The sequence below is a fragment of the Amblyomma mixtum genome, chromosome 3, assembly GCF_055824585.1.
Source record: "Amblyomma mixtum isolate Tamu chromosome 3, ASM5582458v1, whole genome shotgun sequence".
Lineage (NCBI taxonomy): Eukaryota > Metazoa > Arthropoda > Arachnida > Ixodida > Ixodidae > Amblyomma > Amblyomma mixtum.
The window spans coordinates 123513794-123540191 of NC_143014.1; the positions used below are offsets into that span (position 1 = coordinate 123513794).

General features: G+C 43.1%; 1 protein-coding gene across 2 annotated transcripts in view; it reads right to left on the bottom strand.

Moving 5' to 3' along the window:
• Megf8 (multiple EGF like domains 8) overlaps window positions 1-26398 on the bottom strand; it is a 139793-nt gene that overhangs the window by 90937 nt on the left and 22458 nt on the right. For both annotated transcript variants that reach the window (XM_089581048.1, XM_089581046.1), the window contains exons 10-14: window positions 24197-24397; window positions 21607-21867; window positions 17396-17499; window positions 8824-8973; window positions 4249-4403 (exon numbers count right to left, since the gene is read on the bottom strand). In XM_089581048.1, coding sequence (XP_089437174.1) covers window positions 4249-4403; window positions 8824-8973; window positions 17396-17499; window positions 21607-21867; window positions 24197-24397 — 871 coding nt within the window. The remainder of the gene's footprint in view (window positions 1-4248; window positions 4404-8823; window positions 8974-17395; window positions 17500-21606; window positions 21868-24196; window positions 24398-26398) is intronic.

Sequence of the window (26398 nt, forward strand, 5' to 3'; positions counted from 1 at the left end):
AGCGTTCAATGTTTCCGCATTTTCATGAGGGTCAAGAAACTAGCCACCAGGTAATAGGCATCCTTTAACATTCACATTACAAGTGCAGTTTTTAGTATGACATCAGATCATTTTAGAATTTTCAAGGTTTCTGTGTTTCCGTTTCATCTGTCAATGCTCACACATACCAGAAAGCCATAAAATAATTGGCTTCTCAGCTGCCTCAGGAGACAAAATTTATCCTTGGTTTTCAACAACAACAAAAAAGAACTGGCTATTTAATTCCAAAGAGGTTAAAACATAAATCGTAGCGCTAAACAACGATGATAACAGTGAAGAGGACGCGACAGGCACCTCTTGTCCTCTTCTCTTCTCTGTTGTCTTTGTTGTTTAGCGCTATGATATATAGTTCAATCCAACTAGCCCAACTTTCCGTTATCCTAGGTTAAAACATGTTCTGCATTTTTATAGGGCCTCCAGGAGCTGCATGTATAATGGAAACAGTAGAATGGGCTTTAACATACACAAGCTAATAATCCTGAACACATGTAGAGATGAATACCCTATTTACTCAAACATAACCCCAAGTTTTTTGACCAAAAATAGATATGAAAAGTCACCCCTCAGTATAATCGTATAGTACGCAGAGCAAAATCACACTATGCCTGATTACCCTTACTACTCGGATGTTGGTTTCTACATCCTGCAGGTAGGCCTTCCATGCAGGTAGTTGCCTTTCTTGATGACAATTCTTTTTGCGCCTGCGCGACATGGTTTTCGTCAAACATATTTATGTGAAACACAGTTGCTTTCATTCACTGCTAAGCTACATCCCATACTTGACAATTCATCTTGCACAGACTGCATTTTTTTAGACTTCTCGAAAGCCTTTGCTAAAGTGTGTCACCAACTGTTACTTCATAAATTTAGCCATTTCAATCTTCATCCTAATGTCTCCAGATGGACTGAATCTTTCCTACTTAACCACTGCCAATCTGTATTTCACTAATGGCACTACCTCAGCGCTTACTAATGTCATTTCTGGTGTACCACAAGAATCTGTCCTTCAACCATTTTTATTTTTAATTTCATATTAATGACCTTCCTTCTACCGTGTCTTCTGCCATCTTTCTTTTTGCAGACAACTGTGTAATTTTCTGGAAAATCAGTAACATGGAAAATGGAATTAAACATTAGCAAATGTAAGTTTATGCGTGTTTACCACGCACCCAAAATTCTTCCTTTATATTATTTGTATGGCATTCCTCTTGATTCTGTAACAGCATATAGGTGTCTAGGCATTCATATCACATGAAACTTAACATGGCGTACCCATATCAAATACGTGACTAACAACATTAACCGCATGCTAGGGTGTTTATGTCACAACTTCTCCGTCACTCTGTCATCTCTAAAACTTTTACTTTATAAAACACTAATACATCTTAAACATAAATACACAGCATCCATGCATGAAAACCTTATAACTTTTCTGTTCGCTTTACCCTTTCCAATTATAACCGTATCGCAATTATCACAGCCGTAAAAGCTCAACTTTCGCTCCATCCTTACAATCTTGCTGGAAAATCAGTCACTTAACTCTTTTCGATAAGGTATATCACCACGTCACGCTGTATGAAGATTTCATTTCACCACACCAATACATTTCCCATTGTCGTCACAAGGTAGGGATTGCAAAATGCCATACTGATGACTGTTTCCAGTCTCACCTCCCCTGGAATTCCGTCCAGTGGAACCACATTACCCTTGATATTGCAGCCATTAAAGATAACCTACGTTAACTAACTACTAGGTAGTTTACGTATGTTAACTATTGTTAAAGTTAACTAGTTATACTAGTTAACTTTGTATATTCAGGAGAAAGTTAAATTTGTGTTGAATAACATTCACTATAATGTATTCATCATTTTGTTTTATTTTATGTAACCTACTCCCGTCTCTAATGCCTGTGGCCCTGAGAGTACAATAAATAAATAAATTTCTGAACATTCGGCAGCAATTGAATACCATGCAAACTTTCATAAATCTGCCTATGGCGAAATCACAACGTCTTGGCAAATAACCTGAAGTTCGAGTCTAAAGTGACAAGAAAACCGTGCATAGATGTCGTCTTTGCTTTCTTCTCTGCCGTCATCTATTGCGTGATCACATTCGAACAATGCTAGGCTTGGGCCTAGAGTGAAAGTCCGCAAGTGGGCTTTCCCACGTACCACTTTTGAGGCAAACAACGTGCCTGACCACTGCTTCAAACAATCACAATAAGAAAGCACACATTTTTTTTTTTCATCCCTCCATAATGTCATAAATATCTAATTCCCACACCCATGGCACTCATACTGTCGCCTTCACAACTCTTCTACACTCAGATACAACTGAAGTCTGCAGTAGAGCTCTGTCCATATTCATGACCATCGAATAGAATTCCTCAGTGACAAAAAGAAGACCTTTGTTAAAGCTTGTCTTGTTACCTAAACAAGAAGCTAATCACAAGATGAAATTAAAGGCTCAAGAATTTTTATGTCTCTGGCTTGTTTGATGCACTCATACATTAAAAAGCTGATTTTGTTCACTGTTGTGGTTGGCCAGCTGAGTGGACAAGCTCATTTGCGGAATTTCACAAGGGGCCACCAGCCCACAGCAATGGCGGCTCTTGGCACCGCATTCGGCAGAAGTCCAAACCCACCTGCGCGCCGCTTTCAGACACTGACTGGCGAGTCATTGGCCATTTCTCTTCCTTTTTAGAAGCAGTGTCGCTATTCCGACATAATGTGCGTTATTCTTGCTAATGCCATCACTGTTCTTCCAGCACGCTGAATTTCGCGCTCGTCACGGGCTTTTTGCCATTTGTGCATTGGAGCCTCCTCTAAAGGCTTGACCACATTTTCGCATTTAAAGCATTTTCTTTTTTAGAGGGGCGAGGGACATAATTACAGCATTTCTTCTGGTCCCTTGAAGTCCATATTAATAAGGTTTTATACTACCCATCATGTTATCCTGCTTTAGTTGCCAGTCATGTGCCATTCATGGCTTTCATTTTGATACTCATTCTGTATGACCACATTACAAGCTGCATATTGTTATGCTGTCTAATCAAGCAGTGTACGTTTCGCACATATCATTTTTTTTAAGTATGCAGCTGTCAATCTAGTTTTGTTTAATCTGGCTGCAAAGGCCATAGACTATTTGGAAAAAAAGTAAGGACATTTTTTGAAATTTTTTTTATAATACTAAACAGATATTCAATCCAATATCTGAAGGCATTTTTCCTTCATACTCATATTTGATTCACATTAGAAAATTTCAATAGTATTTGCGGACCTCTAGCACTTTTTTTTCCTTTATGCACCTGCAAAACTGACTCTCGCATTACAATAAAGTGTTTTTTTTTTCCTCTGTTTCGCAACTGCAAAGTTAAGTCTTGCATTTCAATCGTGGTCATGTTACATTTGAGCAAATCAGTATTCTAGTGCTGCCTTCAACTTCAACTGTCTACGTCATCTTCTGTCCTGTACTATTCTGGGGAACTCCAATCATCCCAACTAATTCCTTTTCTTCTGTGTTAGCTCTTTTACATCCGCAAGAGGCCTCTATCTCAGCAGTATGGTGTTAGCGGTGCACACAAACACACGTGCAAAAGCCTTTTATATCCCGTGTGTGACAATGAGTGATGGCAATGACAAGATTTTAATGGCTGAAGGGCCTAGCGCGGGGCACTCCGTCCCATGCCACTGTACACAACAGTGTCATCTGCCTCGTAATGTTACTCTGGGGCACTGAGTGTACTTTCCAATCATTTCTTTTTCCTCTTCTTCCCATTTTTTTTTTTCCTTTTCCCAGGCTCATCTGAACAACACTGTATTCCATCTTTCATTTTTTTTTCTACTTCATCTTTTGGATAACTTGGATAACACCACATTTTACAGAGGCTAAATTGGACGCCAAAAAATCCTCAGGGTTGTCCCTATAAATGCTTCACATTTAAAATAAAACCAGTGCATGCTGCTTGCATGCTGCTTGCATGCTGCTGTGGAAGAAAGGCTCCTCACAGCACTGGTATAGTCCCTTGCAGAGACTAAAGGGCTCTGTTGTGAGTGAGCTATTCATAGCAAATCACTGAATTCATATTTCGCACAACAAAAACTGCATGCCACAAAGTAATAGTGAATGTGTATTCACTGATTATGATTTGTGCCCATTTAAACACTCACATATTCTATATTCTATAGCAATATGAAGTCAGTAGCATACCAAGGTAAGGTCCAGAGAAGTCACCTTCCACACAGACTCCATTGTTTGGATTGTAGTCATTTCCACACCAACCACATCCCAGCTTCTGCAGGCAGCCAGCACAATCCTTAAATGCTGAGCAATTCGGACACTGGGCACCTGGGAATGTAGCTTCCCTGCAAAACAATAACAATGAGAAAGGTGGAAGTTATACTACAACAAGTTACTCACGGCTCAGCAGCTGTTATCAGAACATAAAAAAGAGATCCTTGATATGTGGCTCGCAGTTTGATGCAATGAGAAAGTCTGCATTGGCTGCTGAAGTGCCCGTAGTGCAGATTCAACAAAGGAACCATGACAGAGCCTCCTCAGACAGGGTGAGTCTTCGAGCAGCGCACGCCACGATGCAAAGTGGCTGTCTGGGCTGGGGAGACACAGCCTGTGTTGGCACCTGATTCATGGCGGATGTTTGCGAAGGACAAAGGAAAAAGGATGTCCTCCAGCAACAGCCTCTGGACCATTCAGCTTCAGTGGCACCATCCAAAGGTAGTGCCCATGGAGAGCTTTGCTCATTGGCGGAAAAAGGCGGGAACCAGAGGCGAAAACTCTAAGAGCACTCGACTGCTTCGTCCGTAGCATTCCCTCATCGTAGTCTTTTACCCTGTACAGACTTTCTCATTACTCCAAGATGTAAATAATGTGAATATACATGTCGTGCTGTTTTTCATGAGCCTCCTTGTCGTCTCGTCCTTACTCCTGCGGGGAAACCACTGCGGACCCGAGTCTCAACAAGGTGCATCCACAGGCTAGATCTCTGTCAGCTTCAAAGACTCATTGCAGTAAGAACATCCGCAAGGAATTCCTTCCTGCTTAAAACCTCACCATCTCAAACTTATCACAGTAAACACATCCCCAAACATACAGTAAAACCTCATTAATTTGACCTCTGTTAATTTGGAAATTCGGATAGTTTGAACTGTCATTAGAATCTCCCGAAATGCCGATGTAAGTTTATTTGTGAGTCTCATGGGCTATAGAGTGCACAATCAGCTGTGCAACATGGCAGACAAATGGATGATGGCGAATGCCCAACAGCTTCATTACACTCATTTAGCAAATGGTTTTCTGACTTGACAAAAACTCCTTTTGCATTTTTATTTCCTTTGTGAGGTGCAACGAACTCACTGATAATAACTTCTTCAGTATCATGTTTTTAAATGAAAGCAAATGGGCTTCAAGAAAAACAACGTGATGCCCAATGACGGGTATTCGACCCATCCCAAAATTTGGCAGATTGATTCAGTATAGATACTTACAGTCCAATGGAGGTAAGTGCTTGTTCCCACCCTGATATTGTATTTAATGTTCCCACCTTGACAGTGAATTTAACGCAGGTTGGAATTACTCGCAGCGCTAACTTGGCTGTCCAGTGCTGTTGAGATCAGGATTGCAGGTTCTATTTCCAGAAGCATCAACAAGCATGCATGCTTTGCAATGTCTATGCACATTAAAAGAACTACCAGTGGCTGAAATTTGGAGCCGTCCACCGTGATCTCCTCATACCCATGTACAGCTTCCGCACATACAACTTAATCTGCAGAAAGTCATGCGGTTACCGTAACTTAACGCAGATAAGCGTCCCTCCCAGGCACTAGGACTCCTGTCAAGCATTGTTTGCTTTTGAGGAAATCCATATTTTATTTTCAAAACAGAACTATAAAGTGCATAAAATGAAGATAAACTGAAAAAGTGACAAAACACAATGAATAATTTTTAAACATACCAAATATGCTGTCTTTGTCAACACAAACTAGAAGTGTACTGCTATGCTCTGTTAATGCTACAAGCCTTAAGATGTTTCATCAATGTGAAATGTATTATTCACAAGAAGATACAAAGTTTTAGGGGTATACTCCACCATGGGGGATTCCCTAAAAGCATTGGACAAACACCATTCCCACTCAAGTTAACAATCGATTTGCTCTTGCCCTACCACATGCTAGCTGTCCCAGTTAGCTGAGTAGGTAGTGACCACCTCCGGTGAGGTGGTGGTTCCGGGTTTGAGCCCCAGACCAGAACAAATTTTTTCTTTAACTATGAAGCTTCTGTGGAAGCTATACAGCTTTCCTCTGTAGCCATATGGCTGCACCTGAGTGGAGCTAGTGAGCAATTACTCCCTTATTATTTACAAGTACTGTAAGATGGTTTGGTTTATGGGGTTTAACGTCCCAAAGCGACTAAGGCTATGAGAGACGCCGTAGTGGAGGGCTCCGGAAATTTCGACCACCTGGGGTTCTTTAACGTGCACTGACATCGCACAGTACACGAGCCTCTAGAATTTCTCCTCCAAAGAAATTCTAGCCGCCGCGGCCGGGATCGAACCCGCGTCTTTTGGGTCAGCAGCCGAGCACCATAACCGCTGAGCCACCGCGGCGGCGAAGTACTGTAAGAGTGCACATTCACAATTATCTGATAGAGATAGACCCACCCCTTAACAGCACACTAAACAACTATGCCTAAAGACAGAGTGAAAATGCTGCAGTGCTGCAGTATGTGTAGTTCAGACATTTCTTGCTATATGAAGTCCCTGTAACACAGGGCAGGTGAAAAAAGTTCGATTGGCTTCCACGTTTAACATGAAATCAGTACACCGTTTATCATGTGTGGTAGCATATTTGAGCCTCTAAGCAACAAGCTTACTAACGTATTGCTGTTAAAAAAACAGCTTTATTTTTTCAATAACATACTGGTGTCTTTCAAGTCGAACCATGCAATTACATCATTTACCCGAAAAAAGATAAAAAGCAAGAGGCATGTCAGTGTGTTAGCCATGAAACACTGATTTGAATACTAACGCACACCACCTGCAGCTCTAAAAACATTTCATTCAGTAACCACAGTCAGCGACCTACTCATGACTACAGCCTTTGTGGATATTGCATACCTCACATAATGGATTGCCTCCACATAAAAAGCCTCTTCATCCACACTACAGTTTCGGTCAGTGATGAAGGAGCTCTCATGATAATCAGATTGCTGAATCAAGTATAAACCCTTCACATGGAATAACCCCTTTACTGTAAAGTGACTCGGACCAGCAAAAATGTTCACTATATCAGGGTCTTTACTGCATCAGTTGTTGGTGATGGCATGGCTCTGAGGACGCTCTCCGGTAATTAATTGGCTACTTACTAAACACAGTGTTAGTTTATAAAAGAAACACTTACAAATACCTTCCATCCTGCTCTTATTGCCCAATTATGTGATAATTATTTATTTTCAGCTATCATATTTCATGTTATCGTGCTTTCAATTCTGTTCATGCTTTCCCAGTCAAAAAAAACAACAAATGAATCCAAGTGGGAAATTCCCAATTGGTACCAAATGCAAATTTATAATCGTAAATTAGTACACAACTGGACCACTTGGACCAACTAAAATGTGACAAACAGCGTTTAATAGGTTCCACATCGGCCATTATTTCATCCAGGAAAACTCACAAAATATACCATCCAATTAAGCTGTGCTAAATACACAACGTACGAGATAATGAGGCACAAAATAAGAAGCTGATTTGTGAGGACTGCTGTGAGATGTTCTACATCACACCAAGTTAAAAAGGAATTGAAATTATGATGACTAGATGCCTTTGCAGAAATTAAGCAAAACATACTTCACACTCAAGAAACAGTAGAGTCACACACGGCTAACATGGTGTGGTGCCATCACAATAAGTTGTTTGCCAAAATTCTGAGGGCACTTAAGTCTGCCTACGTGAAGGAATGTGAAAACATGTCTTTCAACAGCGTAGCTTTTTGTTGTTGGTGCGTCTATAGTTTTATGTGAAAAAAAAAACTATCATTTCGATACTGTTGGCACAAGTGATAGCATGTTTTTGGCGAATAAATGTGATGCATGTGTGAAATAATTTCGCTGGAAGTTAGCACTCATGTTGTTTGTTTCTTCTTTGTGTGTCCTCATCCCCTGCAGCGCTACAGTCTTGCTAGCACGTCTTTGATCTTGATTTTTTTATTCTGACTCATAATGTGCAGTGTGGCATTTTGTCGTTTCTGGTTACGACATACTGCACCAGTTCATCATTTCCGGTAGCGTTACAATTTTAATACCAGAATTGGTTTTTGAGGAAAGGAAAGGGCACAGTAGTTCTCAACTGTAGTTCTCAACTGTAGTAGTTCTCAACTGCACAGTAGTTCTCAGTGCTCAACTAAAGTCTGTGAAGCTGCCTTATGTGCATGCCTATATGCTTACACACTTGGTCAGTGAAAGATTTAGCGACAAATATGCTGTAGTGAGAACAGCAAAACGTATAGCAATTACATAACAAACAGCAGTGACAAATGTTACCAACCCAGCCAATGTGGTATCACTGATTGCCAATACCAGTTGACATCGACGGTCACCGAGGACTCAACAGCAGTTCATACTGCACAGACAGCAGTTCACACTGCTGTGCAGCATCACCACTTGCCACAGAAAATGGCTGTGTAAAAGGACTAGTTTCCCTCGCTAGACTTCACTCAATTTTTAGAAAGAAGGAAGGAAGCTAGCACAAGAAGTGAAATCCAGAACACTCACTTCGGGCTTCCATGGTCTTCATCAACCCACTCACGACAGCCACCATACATAAAGGAGGTGGTGTATGTGGAGAACAGAAAGCAGCTTTGAGTCTCCCGACACCAAGCACATCGGCCAGGGTCTCCTAGGCATGAGATGCAGCCCCTCCGCCTGGAAACACATGGCACAATGCTGTATTTTGCAACTGCCCACAGAACAAGCATGACCAAAACAGCACAGCAATCAAACGATCTGCAGAGTAATGCTGGTGAGATGTTTACCAAGACATCTACTAATTAGGTCTAATGTCATAACTGATTGCTTGGAAGCGTGCAGATACATACAAAGGATTCTGGTTAAGAAAACCTCTAGATAAGTACAGTAGAACCCCTCTATCGTAAAGTGACTCGGACCAGCAATAATCACTACTATATTAGGGTCTTTACTATATCAATTGATGGTGATAGCAGGGCTCTGAGGATGCTCTCTGGTAATTAACAGGCTACCTACTGAACACAGTGTTGGCTTATAAAAGAAACACTCACAAATACCTTCCATCCTACTCTTGTTCTCCCTTTATGTCGTAATTATTTATTTTCAGTTATCACACTTCATGCTATCATGTTTTCGATTTTGTTTACGTCCAGAGGAAGTACCGCATTTGAAAAAATACAATGCAGCTACAAATATAATGCAAGTTTGATTTCATGTGAAAACCAAAGTTTTGCGTGATTATGGCATCATTTTCCACAGCCTCAGAGTTGTTTAAAAGGCAATAGTTAAACGCGCGACACAGTTGAGGCGTGGTGCTACAGCTGACGCTTCTCTGTGCTTCGCGCTGCTGTGCTACGAATGTTTGCCCTTTTCTTCCCTTCCCTACACTTCACTGCATTTTTACTCTTTCCTTTCTCAGCGACCCGCGCCTCCTTCTTTCTGCATTTACATCCAGCTTTGCTTTTTTTTCTTCCGTGCATACTGCCCACTCTGCCTTAGTCCCAAGGACTTTAAGTAATTGGCTTCTCCTCACAGCTTCCTAGCTTGGTGGTGAAGCTATCGAAAAGATCACCGTTTTTTTTGCCTTTGGTATGCATGTCGAATGTCGGCCCCATGCGTGCCGCATTGTCATCGCTCCGCATGAGGTACGTCACCACGGCCAGACACTCTATACTATAGCAGTTTTTTTTTTATTCTTTCAGATCAGACGATGCATCCCTGTCCTTCATAGCTATTTTAAAAGAGCATTGTGAAAAACAGCTAAATTCTCTAAAAGACCAACTTAGTAATATAGTACTAAATTCAGACTAAAGACAGGGACTAGCAGAGTTTACATCTAGGAAGGAACTCAAGCTTCACAATAAAAAACAACATAAACATGTTCGTTATAAACTTCCCCTAGAAAGAGACATCTAGACAGCTCAACAACCAGCCTTCAATTTTTATAGAACCAGAAGATATGCCGTTGACACTGCAGGATGATGACAGCAATGTAATTGATATTTTGGAATCTCTAAATGATAGCGATGAACAGATTCTGAAGCGTGGCATCACGTTTTGCCCAACTAACGAGGATTTCAACGACTATGAACTTCACTGAGATCTCTCAGAATTTTCTCAATGAGTATTAAGAAGTACGTCACCAAAAAACAAAAAACCCGATTCCTAATTTATCTACAGCCTCTATCACATGGTCAACTCGTGTTTGCTAAACTGAAGCGGCCAGCCTTAATTACATTGCTCTCAGAGCCCGTAGCACGTGGACACCAGAGGTGGAACGGAGTTCCAAAGTAGGACTGTATATTAAATCTGTCTGCAAAGAAATTATAGAAAAAAAAAAACAAAGCAAGCTCAAAAGCACAAAAACCGCTCCTCAACAGAACAGGCTACTCTATAAGCAGCTAGCTTCTAGAATCGACATCGTCATTAAGCCAGCAGACAAAGGTGGTAGCATAGTCATCCTGCCAGCCGAAAAATACAAAATCAAAGGCCAGCAGGCAACTCAGCAACTCTTGCCATTATAAGAAATTAGATTTTGAACCTACTTTACGGTTCTGCAAAGTAATTCTGACCACACTGGCAGACTTAATATCCAGGGAACTAATAACACAGTCAGACTACAACTTCTTAAATCTGTCAAACAAACAAGCAGGGTGTTTCTACTTATTTCCTAAAATCCATAAGGTTTCCGCAGAATACTAGTTTACAGGAGATATCTCGCGAAGGCCTACCATTTTGAACAATAATACGCCTACAGAGAACTTGTCAATTTTTCTGAACCACCACCTTGCGGACATTCCAACCCTCCTTCCTTCCTTTGTACAGGACACACCACACTTTCTACGAAAAATAGAGCCACTTAATGACACAGCCTTTATGCCAGTAGATAGCATACTGGTCACACTTGATGTCGCCACTTTGTACACAATTATTCCCATAAATGAAGGGATCGATGCACTCTTCAACGCTCTAACTCAAAATCCACATCCGCATGAAATTGACATGTATCTCTCGCTACTTCAATTGGTCCACACACAACTATTTTTTTATTCTTTTTATTACCTTCAAGTATTTGGAACAAGTATGGGCACTCCTTTCGCAACTAATGCAAACATTTTTTATGGAGATACGGGAGTCTAAACTTCTAAAATCTTATAGCACTGGCTTATACAAACATTTTTTAGGGTTACTGGAGTCTAAACTTCTAAATTCGTTATCAGAAAAACTGCTCATATACCTGTGTTACATAGACAATATTTTTATGATATGGGAACACGGATCTGAGACCCTAAAAGCATTAGTCTCACATCTTAATTTGTTCCACTCTAGCATTAAATTTACTGTTCATTACTCTACAACGCAAGCCAATTTTCTCGACACTACCGTCCGTTTAGAAAATAGGCAGCTTAAAACCACACTCCACATGAAGCCTCCAGACCAACAGTAATACTTGAATCTCACTAGCCATCATCCAAGACACTGTAAGCAAGGCATATTTGTAGGACAGGCAACACACCTGAGAAGAATCTGTATCGATGACGACTATTTGAAGCACCTCCACTCACTAGAAAAACACCCTAATTCGTACGCACCATCCTCAGAACTCCCTTGATAATGCTTTCCAACGAGCAACCACTCTAAAACGAGGCGAGGTACTTAAAGAAACAAACAAATGCTAACCGTGCGGCCTCCTGCACTTATAACAAAATACTCGAACGTCATTCCAAACATAAACAATATTCTGCAGGAATATCACCCTTTTTTAACTAGCAACGATCGCCTCAAGGAGTGAGTGAAGAAACTTTATTTCCGCCAGAAGAAGACCCGTGCCTCTCCGGGTCCGCACGCAGGCGTCCGGGGAGGGGCAGCGTCGCAGCTGGAAGACTAGCAACGGTATAGTCGCGCAGCTTCTGCTGCCAGGCGGGTAGCGTATCGTTGTATGCTAAGGTCGGCACTTCTGAGTATGGTCTCCCATTCCTCTGCATTATTGATTCTGCCATATCCTGGGGCACTGGGGCATCTCCATAGTATGTGTTCGAGTGTAGCGATATGCCCGCAGAACTCGCACACCTCCGCATCCTCCCTCGTGTCACCTCCTGTCCAGCTCCTCCAGAGCGGGGATGCGAAGTTTCTAGCTTGGAGTCTTCTCCAGTCATAGGCCTCAGCCGAGCTAAGCGATCTATCCGGAGGAGGGAAATATTTCCCGACGTACCAAGGGCAACACACCTAACACACCAACGCAACAGAAGCCTGAAAGACATCCTAGTATATGCTAGGCCTGATAAGAAACCCCCGCCGACAATAAGCCCATGTTCCTGACCTAGACGCAAGACATGCAAGCCTTTACAAAGCGACACCACTGTTATAAGCACGGCAAGCGACTTCAGCTTCGATATAAAGACTAGTTTTAACTGTGCGTCGCCTAATGTTATCTACATGCTTCAATGCACCTCTTGTCAGAAACAATATATATCAGAGAAACCGGGCAATCAATGAGTGCCAGACTAAATGCTCATCGAGCTGACACAGCAAGGAACCTACAGAAAGGAGTAGCGGAACATTTTAGTCAATGCGGTTACAACTTTGATGAACTTAAACTGTTCATTCTTCAATCAGGCTTCAAATCTGCAAGGGACAGAAAATGCAGAGAGGCATTCCTAATTCCACAAATTTAAAAACTTACAACCAGCAGGGATTAACATATCCAGATGAAACTTAGAATCTCTCAGGTACATTCCAGCACTGGTGAATTCTTTAAACAGGTCTTGCACATGGCCAGAGCATTTACCAGCACTTCATACTGCCGCTTAATCATTCCTTTCACCCTACCGTTCCGCCCTACCTGACCCGTCCTTTGCCCCCTCAATGACAGCTGTTTTTTTCTCTCTTCCTTGTTCAATTTTATCTTTAGCTTGTGCCCCGATTCTCTTGCCATCATTTCTCAGGACACTTGCCTCCCGCATTTCTTTCCTGCATGCTGACTAGTCCCTTACCTGAGTTTTTCAGGTCAACGCACCCAGTCATACAAAGCCACCTGTTGCAGTGGGCAAACAGCTTTTCAAACCCCATGCTCACTATCTCTGCACGCTTACACTCCCGGATTGCTTTGTGCTGAGCTGGCCATTTTCTTTTTAGTTCTGCAGGTCAGCTGGCTAATCAACTTTAGCAGCCATCATGCCGGGAAAAGATTCGCCCTCCCCATCCTAACACCATTCCCACTTCACACCCTCCTCCCCCTCATTAGGCCTTCCTCCTCGGAGCGATGACCCCACTTACACCCCGCCAATGATGAACGCTTTGCCCGGACTAAGACAAGTCCCCTTGTTGAAACATTCGCAGGCACCCTGAGGTTTTCCCTCCCTTGTTCCCTTTGTGATTATCAAGAACCATCTGACCAACCACTCTCTACAATGAACCCTGTACTCAAGATTGCCAATTCCGACATCACTCAAGAGGTTAGTACAAACGATTAATTATGAGGTATAGCAGTGCCCTATTTTCTTTTGTAAGTCCTCATGCTAGAAGCCAATCTCATCACACCCTTATTTAACCCTTGGATACACCATTTCTTGTTTTGTTGAAAACAAACATTTTTCTGCCTAAATGGTATATTTGGGCCTTAAAAAAGGCCATATGTTAGTTTTCCCGCACTAAGTACTAGTAGCTAACTTTCTGGAGGGATGTGCAAAATTTCATACAAAGTGTCATAATTGATGACAATAGCGACATTGAAACGCTGCGACCTGTCAAGTAAACACCCGAAGGATCGTGGCAATAATTTCTATTTCAAAGGGGCATATTATGCTTGAAAATGTAAAAAAAAAAATGATGCAACTACTGGTGGCAAATTATGTCTGCACAAAAATGGCGGATGATGTGCTACCATGCTCACTGTTTTGTGAAATATTATTTACTGCATTCATTATATGGCATAAAAAACCACCTTATTTGCCACATGAAAGATGCGAAATTCACCTGAAACAAAGAAATCACAGCCAGGTACAGCCACTCTCAGAAAAAGCTGCGAGTTTGCTGTGCATACAGTGTGTCAAAGGGTTAATACCGTATAAACGCGTACAAGGGCCGCACTAAAGGTACACACTACCTTTTGTCGCTGATCATTTAGCTTTCTGTACACAGAAAACTAAAAAAAATAAAAATGAAACGAAAAATGAAAATGAAACACCCAGCCGTGTAGCTTTTAAGGTGCTTGCCCATCGTGCTAAAACTGCTATGCTCGGCGGCAGCACGCGAAAGCCACAATCACTACAACTACGGCGAACATGCCACAAAAGCAACAAAAGGCTGGAGCTGGTGATACTGATGCCGATGAGGATAGCGGGAGGTTGTGGCAGACGAAAAAGTTGACGATGATGATGACTATGACCTCAGGCGCCATCCATGAACGACACTTGAAAGCTCCTGTGCGTGCGCATGGCTTCGGAGGCTATGGCGCGTGCGTGGCCTCCATGATCAAGCGCACCATTGCTCGCAGCCGTAGCCGATCGTGGAGGCCATGGCGCGTGCATTTAGAAGGCTATTCCCGCCTGGGTCATGGAAAGTTCAGGTGCGGCCCCTAAAATGGATTTATTTATTTTTTTTTAAACATTTCCTTTGGGAAAACGGGGTGCGGCCCTTACATTTATACGGTATCATATGCACCCATGTGTAAGGGCTGCACTTTGTTGATGGGGAGCAGACCGTAATATGGAGGAAGACCTTTTCTGTTCAGTTTTCACATCATGTATGTAAACACCATGTTTAGCCACATTATATAATGCAATATTTGGCATTCGGTTAAGGATATCTTTGTTCAAGCAGAAGTTACAACTGTGTGTCAATTTTGCTGCCTGGCCTGCTCAGGCTTGGCTCATCCACCAATGCAATCATTAACAGTGCTCCTTAATGCATTGAAAATTCCTGTCCCTTAACACTTTTAACAATGATATCCAAGGACACTGCCCATCATGCATTCAAAATACATGAGCAACACTGTCCTATCAGTGTTTTGCCTTTGTTGTCCATTACCATTAATTTCACGAGCAACCAAGCTATTATTTTAAATGACTTGTCCATGGGTACATCCAGTATACTTATCAAACCACCTCTGATGGCTATCAGCTGTATACAGGCTTCAGCAGTACTGTTATAAACCTCCTGCACCTCACGTGTAGCCAACATTAAAGTAATGCAAGACCAATGTTAGTGGATGAAATGAATTTATTATTGGTTACAATAAATAAAGGCCTTCATGCTTGATGCCGGGAGCAGAAAATCTGCCTCAGCAGGTTCCATTATGGCTTTATAGAATGTACTCTCTTCCATCACACACACACACTGCTGCCGAAAGCAGTTTTTAAAACACACAAACCACACAGGAGCCAAGCTTCCCTTACGGCTTGGCACGCAGCCTGAACTAAAGATGTTTAACTGCATAGGTCACACATGTAACTGCAGAGTGCATTCACCACTCCCTGGTTGTATGTTTATGCTGCAAAGAGACTGCATTTCTTTTTTTCAGGTGCCCATGTTAAAAAAAAACTTCTGCCAGCAGTTTTATTGCAAACATGGAACTCTCCATTCAAAAAGAAAAAAGTAGGCCTTGAACTGACCAGTGGGCAATGGGGAAGGTTTCCACACATACTTGTTTGAAGATAAAGCTGGGTCTCTAACATGTACTATAAGCAGAAGTTTATGGGATGTGGAGGCGCAGAAGAAAATTTATTTTGGCCTGGTTACATCAGCCAATTGACAAAAATGTCTTAAGTTATATAAAAGAATGTGTATGCTCAATCCACAGGTAACAATACCAAGCGGCTGGGTCATGAAACAGAACAAAATTCAGGGGGCCACTTTGTTGACCTAAAGTGCGGTGAGACGAAAGCCTTAAGCGCAGTGTTGCTCCTTGTGTCAGTGATGTGTGGTTAAGATGTTAAGCTTCACCTCTAAGAGTGGAACGCGACAGCGTCTTGCAACGCTGCCAGGCAGTCCACAGAACGCCATCGTCCGTTCGGCTTTATGCCTTGCTCATCGGTAAATTGGTTTTTGAGGAAAGGAAATGTATCTGTCTCGCATATCTCGGTGGACACCTGAACCTCGTCGTAATGGGAAGGGAGGAAGATGGGAGTGAACGAAGACACCGTACTCACTAGACGCGCCTTTGTTCATTCCAAACTATCGAGCTGGCATGGCGGAGTGGTTAGCGTGCTTGTCTCGCACTCCGGAAAGCCAGGTTCCATTCCCCAACTCGACCAATTTCCTAATCGGTTTTATTTATTTATCTGGTCTGACTGGAAAGGTTAAGTAGGCTAATTGGCTAATTAAGCAATTAACTAAACACAGTCCCACTTACTTGGAGCATCACTATACGGTCCCTTTAATTGGTTGCATGGTTACTAGCCAAAGTACAATTATCCCCGTTTGAAATTCGCGCACTGTGACATCACGACCATTTCGACCAATTGAAACAATGTCAGCGCAGCTGCTGCGCAACGGCGGTCACCCGAGGTCTCGCTTTGGCTGTTGGAGTGTTGCTTTCACAATAAAAAAATAATCTTTTTCTGAAAACACGCACCCTGTAAACTTTTGCTTCCAACAGTACACTGCAATGTCAAGATACAATGTATAGTTTGAGTGCTCCTTTGCGTAGTGAGAGCAATGTTGTAGAAGCACCTGATCATAAAGAGAGTGACCATTTGGACAGGTCTACAAGTTGAAGTTGAGGTTTTGTTTCTTTAATACGACTTCTTTCACTTGCCTTGCGACTGCTTATAAAATCAGGCAAAGCAGTAGCTTTGATGAGAGACTCTATAAAGGCAGGCCGTTGCTGAAGCTTACTGGAAAAGGATTTAAACCTTGTTTTTGATACAGCTCAAGTAAAATTGCAGGTTTTTCAAAAGATGCTAAAAGCTTTTATGGCCTTATCGCACAAGCTACTTGATATGAAAACGGGCCAGACAGCAGTGACCAATCCGCTGTCATTGAAGCTTGTTAAATGCACCAGTGAATTCTGTCCAGGAGTTTTCTGTATACAGTGTTACTTTATACAGAAAATGTTTCTTAATGCTTTTGAAAAGCATGAGCGCGTGTGCTAACTCACAGGTGGCATGGGGTTGGACACAGGTCTGGATTCTTCACAGCAGAATTATAGCGACCTCGGCGTACACAGAAAGCTCCTTCCACAATCCATTCACAGAATGGATCCTGCAAAATTCAACAATTATGTTAGCAGCATGGCAAGCACAACAAGGCAGCACTGCACAGCATAGCGCATGACTCTGACTGTGCAAATATAATGGTATCCCCGCATTTCAGCTAGCAGTTCCAGATTGCTGTCTTGGTCTTCAAAGTGTCCCTATTGTACTGTTGCCAGAATACTGGACAAGCAGCAGTATAGTAGTATATGTGCCAATCTTGTCCATAAAACGAGCTTTTGTACAAGTTGGCTGCTTAGCTTGGACATAACTGCATCGCAGCGTTTGTCCGTGTCTTGAGTTTTCTTCCCTATGTGGCTGTCTTTTTTCGCACAGCAGTTATGTCCAAGCTTGTCCATAAAGCACATTCACAAGGTGACCTCTTCATTTTTAAAAGATAACTTAAAAGCTTGATACTGTCAAATAAACATAGAATACAAGCATATTAGTATCAAGTCCACTAGCATTAGTCCAGTCCGTCAGAGCATGTTGCAATATTAAACAATCTTTTCAGTCAGCACACTTCTCAACAAGCCAGGGCATAGCAAGTGCTTTGTTTTACATTTACTATCCGACAACAAAGTTCTTGCAGTCCCTCCAAGCTTTCCAAAAGGAAAGTCTACTGATGCCACGTTGGGGGGTGTTTTGCAGAGGTTCATCAAACAGCCTACACCGTAATGCCATTCACTTCTTCAAAAAAAAAAAACAAAAACAAAAACAACAAAAAAAAACATAACCTGCAGCACAGTTTACAACGTTAGGTAGATAACTACAGGAAGCCCTAGCTGTGAGATGGTCCATTCTTTCCTCACAGCACAGCCGACAAACAAGTGTCATGGGACAAGAGGTGTTATACATGGTAGCACGGCAGTGCACTGCATGAAAGAAAACCAATGCCAAAGAAATAGGCAGCAGAGGGCGCCTTGCTTCGAGTATAGTGCATGTGGTCACAATGGAGTGAATGACTTCACAGAATTTACGCAGTGTTTACAAGTGGACAATCAAGAGGGCAGTAGCGTAGGACAGGTTAGTTAAATTTCAAACGGAAATAAGTGTTACTGAAGAAAACCAGTCAAAAAGACGAAGGACGACCTATGTCTTTTTGACTGGTATTCTCAAAAATATGTACCGACTGGCCTAGATTTCGACTATTCAGGAAATAAGAGACTGGCTCAAGGAAGCTCGTTTCCAATTGGCATTTTCTTTAGCTAAGGATGCCATGCATGTCTTTTGTGCGCATTGTTGAGAATGTGAAATGTGGGCAGCATCACTTGCAGCCAGCTAGGCTGATTTGTGGTCCTTGATGTGTGCAGCTCATGCATGTGTCAACAAGGCAGAAATAGCAGTGGGTGGGCAGAAGATACTAGTCTGTTTGCAAGATTCGTGAAGAAAATGTTAGCATTGCGAAATAAAAATGAATGGCAGGCTTAAATTTTTACAATGCATGATCACTACAATAAAATTTGGGTACTGCACTTATCTCAAAACTCCATTTACCTTGAAATTTTTCAACAGTTTTATGACACCACCAGAAAACAAGGATTTACTGTGATTCAGGTAAAAAGATAAAACAATAAAGAGAGACTGCCATACACAGGTAATCTGCATGTCATTCGAAAAGTGCCAAGAACATACAATAGAGTCTGGATATAGTAAAACTGAATATTTCGAATTATCGGCTATGTCAAACAAACAAATTAAACCATCGAAAATCCTGTGTAAAAGAATACGAAAATTGTGCCGTATATCAAACTATATTCGCCTGTCATTCAATATATCGAACTGCTCGCCGCGCCCCTGCAAGTGGCACTTCTCTGAACGGTGCTCTTTAATCACTTGTGGAGATGGTCCAGCTGCGTGGCCTTGGGCCTCAGCTGGCAGCACCAGTGCTGCAAAACCCTGTGACGAAGTGAACATGAGGGTGACCTTCGAACTCTTGTACTTATTTTCCATGTCACATAGCTTTCATGTGGTTAAGCCCACCTAATTAACTAAACCCCAGTGGCAGCCCTTGCCTCACCTCCTTCGCTGCCGCAGGCATTACGGAAACCAGAAAACCAGGTGTACCTTAACTTTATTGAGCTATTATTCTATTTATAGTGCACTGGTAACAGGATTAGGCATCTTAAGATCATCACGATCATACGCCTGACTACGCCCACAGCAGGACAAAGGCCTCTCCCGTATCTCTCCAATTAACCCTGTCCTAAGCCAGCTGCGGCCACTCTATCCCCGCAATCTTCTTAACCTCATCCGCCCACCTAACTTTCTGCCGCCCCCTGCTATGCTTGACTTCTCTTGGAATCCATTCCGTCACCCTTAAGGACACGCGGTTATCTTGCCTTCGTATTGCATGCCCTGCCCAATCCTGTTCCTTCCTCTTGATTTCAACTAGGATGTCATTAACCAGCGTTTGTTTCCTCACCCGCTCTGCCCACTTCTGGTCTCTTAATGTTACACCTTTTCTTTCCATAGCTCGCTGAGCTGTCCTAAACTTAAAATGAACCCTTTTCGTTAGCCTCCACATTTCTGCCCCATAGCTCAGTACTGATAAGATACAGCTATTATATATACTTTTCTCTTGAAGGATATTGGTAAACTGCCATTCATGATCTGAGAGGACCTGCCAAATGCGCTCCACCCCATTCTTATAGTTACTTCACTCTTGTGATCCACATCTGTGGTCACAACCTGCCCTAAGTAGACGTAATCCCTTACCACTTCCAGCAGCTAGCTACCAACTAGTATAAACTGCTGTTCCCTTCCGAGACTGTTGAACATTACTTTGGTTTTCTGCATATTAATTTTTAAACCCACAATACTGCTATGCCTGTCTAACTGATTGATCATGCTTTGCAGTTCATCTCCTGAGTGACTTATCAAGGCAATGTTGGCTGCCAGCAGGTGGCATGTTGCTGCAAGAAGTGCGCTACTGCGTGGGTGCAATGTATTCTTGCTTTTAGGTTACAGATAAGCTTATCAATTGCCGTTTTTTTTATATACCGTATTTACTCGCATAATAGGCGCACTTTTTTTCCAGAAAATCCGGCTCAAAGTTGGGGGTGCGCCTACGTGGGGTAAAATTTCCGGGAATTTTTCGACTCGCAAAATTGAACATACCGCATAAACGCACTCGTGTACGGGCCGCACCCCGTTTTCCCGAAGAAAATATTAAAAAGAAATTGTGTAGGGGCCGCACCGAAACTTTCCACGACCCACGCGGCAATAGCCTTCGAAATGCACGCGCCGAGGCCTCCGCGATCAGCTCCGGCTGCGCACAATGGGCGCTTGATCGCGGAGGCCACACACGCGCACAAGAGCTTCCAGACGCCGCCCACGGAGGGCGCCCAAGGCCAAGCTTATCATCATCATCGTTTTCCTCCGCCGCGAGCTTTCGCTATCTATATCGTCATCAGCATCACCAGCTCCACTTTTTTTTTTGTTGTTGTCAAGTGCCGGGATCTGCGGTAGCGCGTTAGTTCATCGTGGTTTGTGGCTTTGCCGCCGAGTGTTGCTGTTTTAGCTCGACGCTACACGGCTGGGAGTTTGCTCTCGAACACAGCAAGCGTGCGGCAGGTCGGAAACTCGACGTGGCCAAGAAGTGCGGCAGTTGCGACTGTGGCGTGCCTAAATTTTCGTACGCGACTCCAGGCGCCGAGGTTTTCGCGGGCCGAAGTCGGGAACGTTTCCGGCTGGAGATAAAGCTTTCCAAACAGACGTTTAAAGTGAGCATCCCTGAAAACTGTGTGCGGCTGTTTTACGCAATGTTGCTGTACGTGCTGTGGGTCCGCAGCAGCTGCGACGGCAGCAGCACTAGTGAGGACTAGTAGTCAGTTCAGCAAAAATGTTGTTAAAATAAAGACTGGGGGCGGGAGGCGGCAAGGCGTCGGCTTGCAATCGTGTAAATACAGTATTGGTCACAATGCCAAGTTCGGGGTGCGCCTATTATGCGCGGAAATAAAAAAATTGATTTTTCGCGACCAAACTAGGGGTGCGCCTATTATGCGAGTGCGCCTATTATGCGAGTAAATACGGTATATCGATATACTGATATATCGAACTATTTCATGATCCCTTTCGAGTTCGATGTACCTGGGTTTACTTATAACCAACTCACCCGGACACAGTCATGGCAGTAGATGAATCCAGAGCAGGTGGGACAATGGTGAGGCTCCAAGATTAACAGCTGTGAGCTTCCAGGGGCACAAGGCAGGGCAGTACCCTTAGCAACTGGCTCTGGCGCTGGCTGCCGAGGCACACAAAATGAAGCTGATGGACACCAGCCACAGCCAGCATCACTCAGGCATGCAAGGCATGTGCCCCGTGAAGGGCACTGGGTTCCATTGCGATATGGTTCCAGATGCTTGCTGGAGATCACCTGCAAGCATGCAAGCACATAACACATGTGAGGCTCTGCAAGTGGTCAAGACAGGAATCATGATGTTAAGCAGCCGTTTTCAGAGTCGAGAAAAATTAGACATTCATAACATCAAGGTTTGTTACAGTGATACCACTCTCCAAAGAAAGATGTCTTGAAGTCTAGCTCCACTGCTTACAAATTCTTCACTTTGTTTCACAATCACAGATATGTGCCATGACATGTCAGTTTTATAGCATAGACAGTTTTTCAAAGGAACCAGCAATTTTCGTACCATGAGCACAACAGATTTGGTTTGACCACGAGATTGCGAAGGACATGTGCTGGCCAAAAGGCATTACAGCCTTCTTTCAAAAACTATTGGCAGTTGCCATTATGGCTCCGACAAAACTGAAACAATCTGAAGAACGAGCTGCATGTGCGATTAACTGCATACCGGCCAGGTTACACCACACAGGATATACAAAGTTGCAGCCTCGCTAGACCACTCCAAAGCAGTCTTGCAAAGCAGTCTCGAAGTACTCAAGTGAGAAATGAGCAAGTGCTACCGTATCCGATGGATGCAAAGTCAAATTTCAGGGAGAAAAGTAGTTGCAAAAGCTTGAAAGAGGACCAAAGTCAGAGATGCTACTGATAAAAAGTAATTTGATGCAATTTTCGGAGGCCTCAAAATTTCCAATTGAGAGCACTGTGGAGCTGAAGAATCTTGATTTAGGAGCAGTCTGGAAAAATTTTCAATCTGGAACACTCTGGAGCAATAAGACATTGATTTAGAAACACACTCGGTCATGTAGCTTTCAGTTTGCAAATCACTTAAGTTATCAAACAACGCTGGAAAAGTATGAGTGCAATGTAAAGATATGTTACACCATTAAGATTGTTTCGTATTACTGGTGCAGAGTCAAAACTGACAGGCCTTCAATTCTAAGATTTACGCTCGAAACTGAAGCAGAGACACCTTTGTCAAATATGTCACATAATGATTACTAGAAGAGCAGATAGTTTCCATATGCCCGCAAACACTGCACTGATTGCACTGATATGCGGCTCTCCACTTTTCTTTACAAAACTTAAAAGGCTTTATTAAATCTCCTCCACATTAAAATCTATCCAGTTTTTTTCAGTCACGTTTTATTGCACACTTAAGCCTGCTTTGCTCGGAAGCAATTTATCAGATTCAGTCGCCTCCATGTCCTTGTGAGCCAGGCCAGTCATTATCAGTTCGTGTGCTGGCTGAAGCAGCATCTTTAATAGTTTTGCCTGGAGGGCACCTGGGCCTGCACTAACCCTGCACAATGCATAGTGCTTCATTTTTTAAAACGAATGATGGAGCGTTGGGGCCACCAAGTTGCACAACTGAAACGAATGATGAAGTGTAAATGCAGAAACTCCATGCAGTTGCTCCAATTTAAAATCAACACGGATCTGGTACGATTGAAGTCCACGCGGATGTTAAAATGCGTGTTATGGCTATGGTACTGAGTCTCGGATAGATAGCATGTCACCGAAAGCAGTGCTTGATGCAACGAAGATGCAGGCGCCAAAAGCCCACGAGCGGGAACACGCCATGTGGCCGCAGTCTTCTTCACAACAAAGGAGAGCATCATTAAGTTTCCGTGTAGAATGCAAAAATGACTGGCGCTACACACTTGCGAAAGGAAGCCAGAAAAAAATCTTCCACACAAGCACAGAACTGCCCTCTCCCACAGACACTCCGAACTCACCACGAGGCTACCCAAGTTAGGTGGAAATCTTGTGGGACGGATTCTGAATGGAGAGAGACACTACAGAGATTCAGCACAGCGCAATTCACTACTGTGATCCGTCTCCTTGAGGACTCAGCTGTGCCTGCACAGTGGCAGGTAAGTGCCCCTTGACCCCATCTGCGCATGCACAACTGGCATCTCCAGGAACCTGCTTGCAGTAGCGAACAGTAGCGCAATTCCCCCCACCCCTCCACCCCCCCAGTCTCCCATCCCTCCCTGCCCTTCAACCAGAGAAATGTGCGCTCTATTTCATGGTAGGCAATAAACATCAGTTTGTGCCTAAGGCAAACCGTGAGAAGCGACGCGATACCATTCTGCGTAGCACATTCAAGTGGCTTAACACTTTGAAAGGGAGGCCACAACTAAGGTCATGTCTGCCTGGATAGCCGGCACATTGCCACCCATTGCGATAGTGCATTTGGACCAGTTTAACGCAATTTCCCCAATTTTTATCTGGATGGAGCAGCGTATGAGGTTTGGCGCGTTTGGTGGAACAGTGGCATCACTGCAAAGATTAGTAAAAGCCCGATTTTGGAAGCCAAAAAACAGGCGAAACCCCATACCTGTTGAGAGGCCAAAGCATTCCATCGTAGATCTAAGGTGCGGTCACAGTGCTTGGTGCAGTACTTTGCTGGTGCGTGTAGCGAGAGATCAAGAAGGTAACGTAGCTCTCGCATTGCTGTTGACGGCAGAAGAGTCTGGCCATTTGGGCGCTTTGCCTCTGTTCGATTATAACTGTGCACACTCAGCTGTGCCACGAGCTCCTGCATGTAGTAAGTGGAAGACACACACTTACGAAAAAGTCCTCATGCACAGGTGCCGCCAAAATAATACGAAACACGCTTCAGTGTTCGTGCTTTTCTCACACATTACACAGAGAAAGTAGACGGTTCTTTGAATTTATACACGAGCGCATCAGGGACTTTTGCTACCACGACATACTCATTTTTCACTCTATAAAGTGTGAAAGGAGCTTGACTGCTGAATTTTGTGGCGCATTATTTTAGCCACGACTGTACATACATCTTTGCAGCACATACTTCACCTTCTACTACATATTCAAGCATTCTTCTCGAGTGTTCTGGCAGGTAAAAGAAAATTGGCCAGCTTGGCTTTAGAGACTATAGCTAGTTAAAAATTTAGCCAAAGACCGAACTGACCATTCATATGATGTTTTAAGCGCCTGTAAGGTGTCCTGTGACTATGTATCTGTTCTCATGCAGATGCCTTGAAGAGACGCCTTAAGAAAGTAAGTCCTGCCACCATATCGAGTATAAAAAAAAACTCATTTTCTTCCAGCCATCCACTACTGATAATCCTAAAATAATCAGTGTGATAAAAAATATGTTCACATGCCACACTGCGAAGAGCTAACATAAAAGAAGACTTGAGTTCATGTCATGTTTTAGCGCTTCTTATTAGCCACTTTGCTCAACACTAAATATGACAGCTCTTTGGATACCTCCTTCTTGCTCTACTCGTCCATACAATCTGTACAAAGTGTGGCACTGAATTTTGTGCTTATCTTGGAGAATTCTATTGGGTTCCATCTTCTGTCCCCGTTTAGGACGTGCGCAGCCTCTAACTATGCGGAGAAGCTTTTTTTTTTTTTTTTGGCCACGTGCTGTGTGCTGGCCACCCAGACGCGGCGGCGCGCAGTTTGAATTATCCATACCTGAACCGACTCGCTTTCGAATTAACGGCCTTTTTTATACACAGATCTCTATGGAGCTTGGCCGGACCAAGTAGTGTAGTTCGAATTATTCAAAAATTCGAATTATCGAGGTTCAATGAGCTTTCACTGTAAATTTAACCATATCCCTAGTGCAAATCAACGAAAAACTCATTGAAACTTATATCTCCCACCTCCCATCATAAATTTTCAGGACTCTGTTTATTTCAGAAAATTTTTTAGAACCCCGTTTAGCATGACAACATTCTTATTCCTCCCTTGTATATCTTCTCACCATGATCCTGCATAAAAAGTTGGCATCCCTTTTATCCCACAAAAACTTCCTTTCAGTCATTTATTCCACATACTTCACAGGATTGGAACCGCCTTCCCAGATCAGTCACCTCCATTGTTGATCCTTCGCGTTACGCAGTGTCTTAGCTAACAATGTACAACTAGGAATGTAACAAAGCTTGTAAATTATTTTAGCTAATATTGTATACCCAAGAAGCATTAGTGCTTGTAATTAATACATTCTTGTAACCACTCCCCTCTGTAATGCCTTTGCCCCTGAGGGTAATTAAAATAAAATAAAAATAAATCAAATTTTCCAATAAAGCCAGTAGAAGAGTTGTGTCAACCAATGTGCACAAGTTAAATGACACATATCAGCCAGATTTTTTCTGCACTTGTCTATGAGAAACTAAACAATGGTCCCGAAACTTCAGAAGAGCAAATTCAGCTTAGAAGAGTTTCCCACAAAGGAAATTCACTGTAGGTACAGGGGTAGTCAAAAAATCCCAGGCCGCTCCGAACAGCCGCGGAGCGGCTGCTCTCCGCTATCGGGGCGCTGTTATCGCACGCGTGTCTCGCCGCGCTCGGGTTGCGAGGGTATCCGCTGAGAGGAGGTGACGCTCCCTCTCTCTCTCGCTCTCCATGATAACAAAGCAGTGAAAAAGACAGTGAGGCGCGCGCCTTCACGCCTTCGCTGTTCGAGATTTCCGCACTCGGCTGCGGTGCAGCACGTCGCGGAGCAGACGACCATTTGCGCAAAGTGACGCGCGCTGGCGGCCGTATTTAAATGGACTTCGCC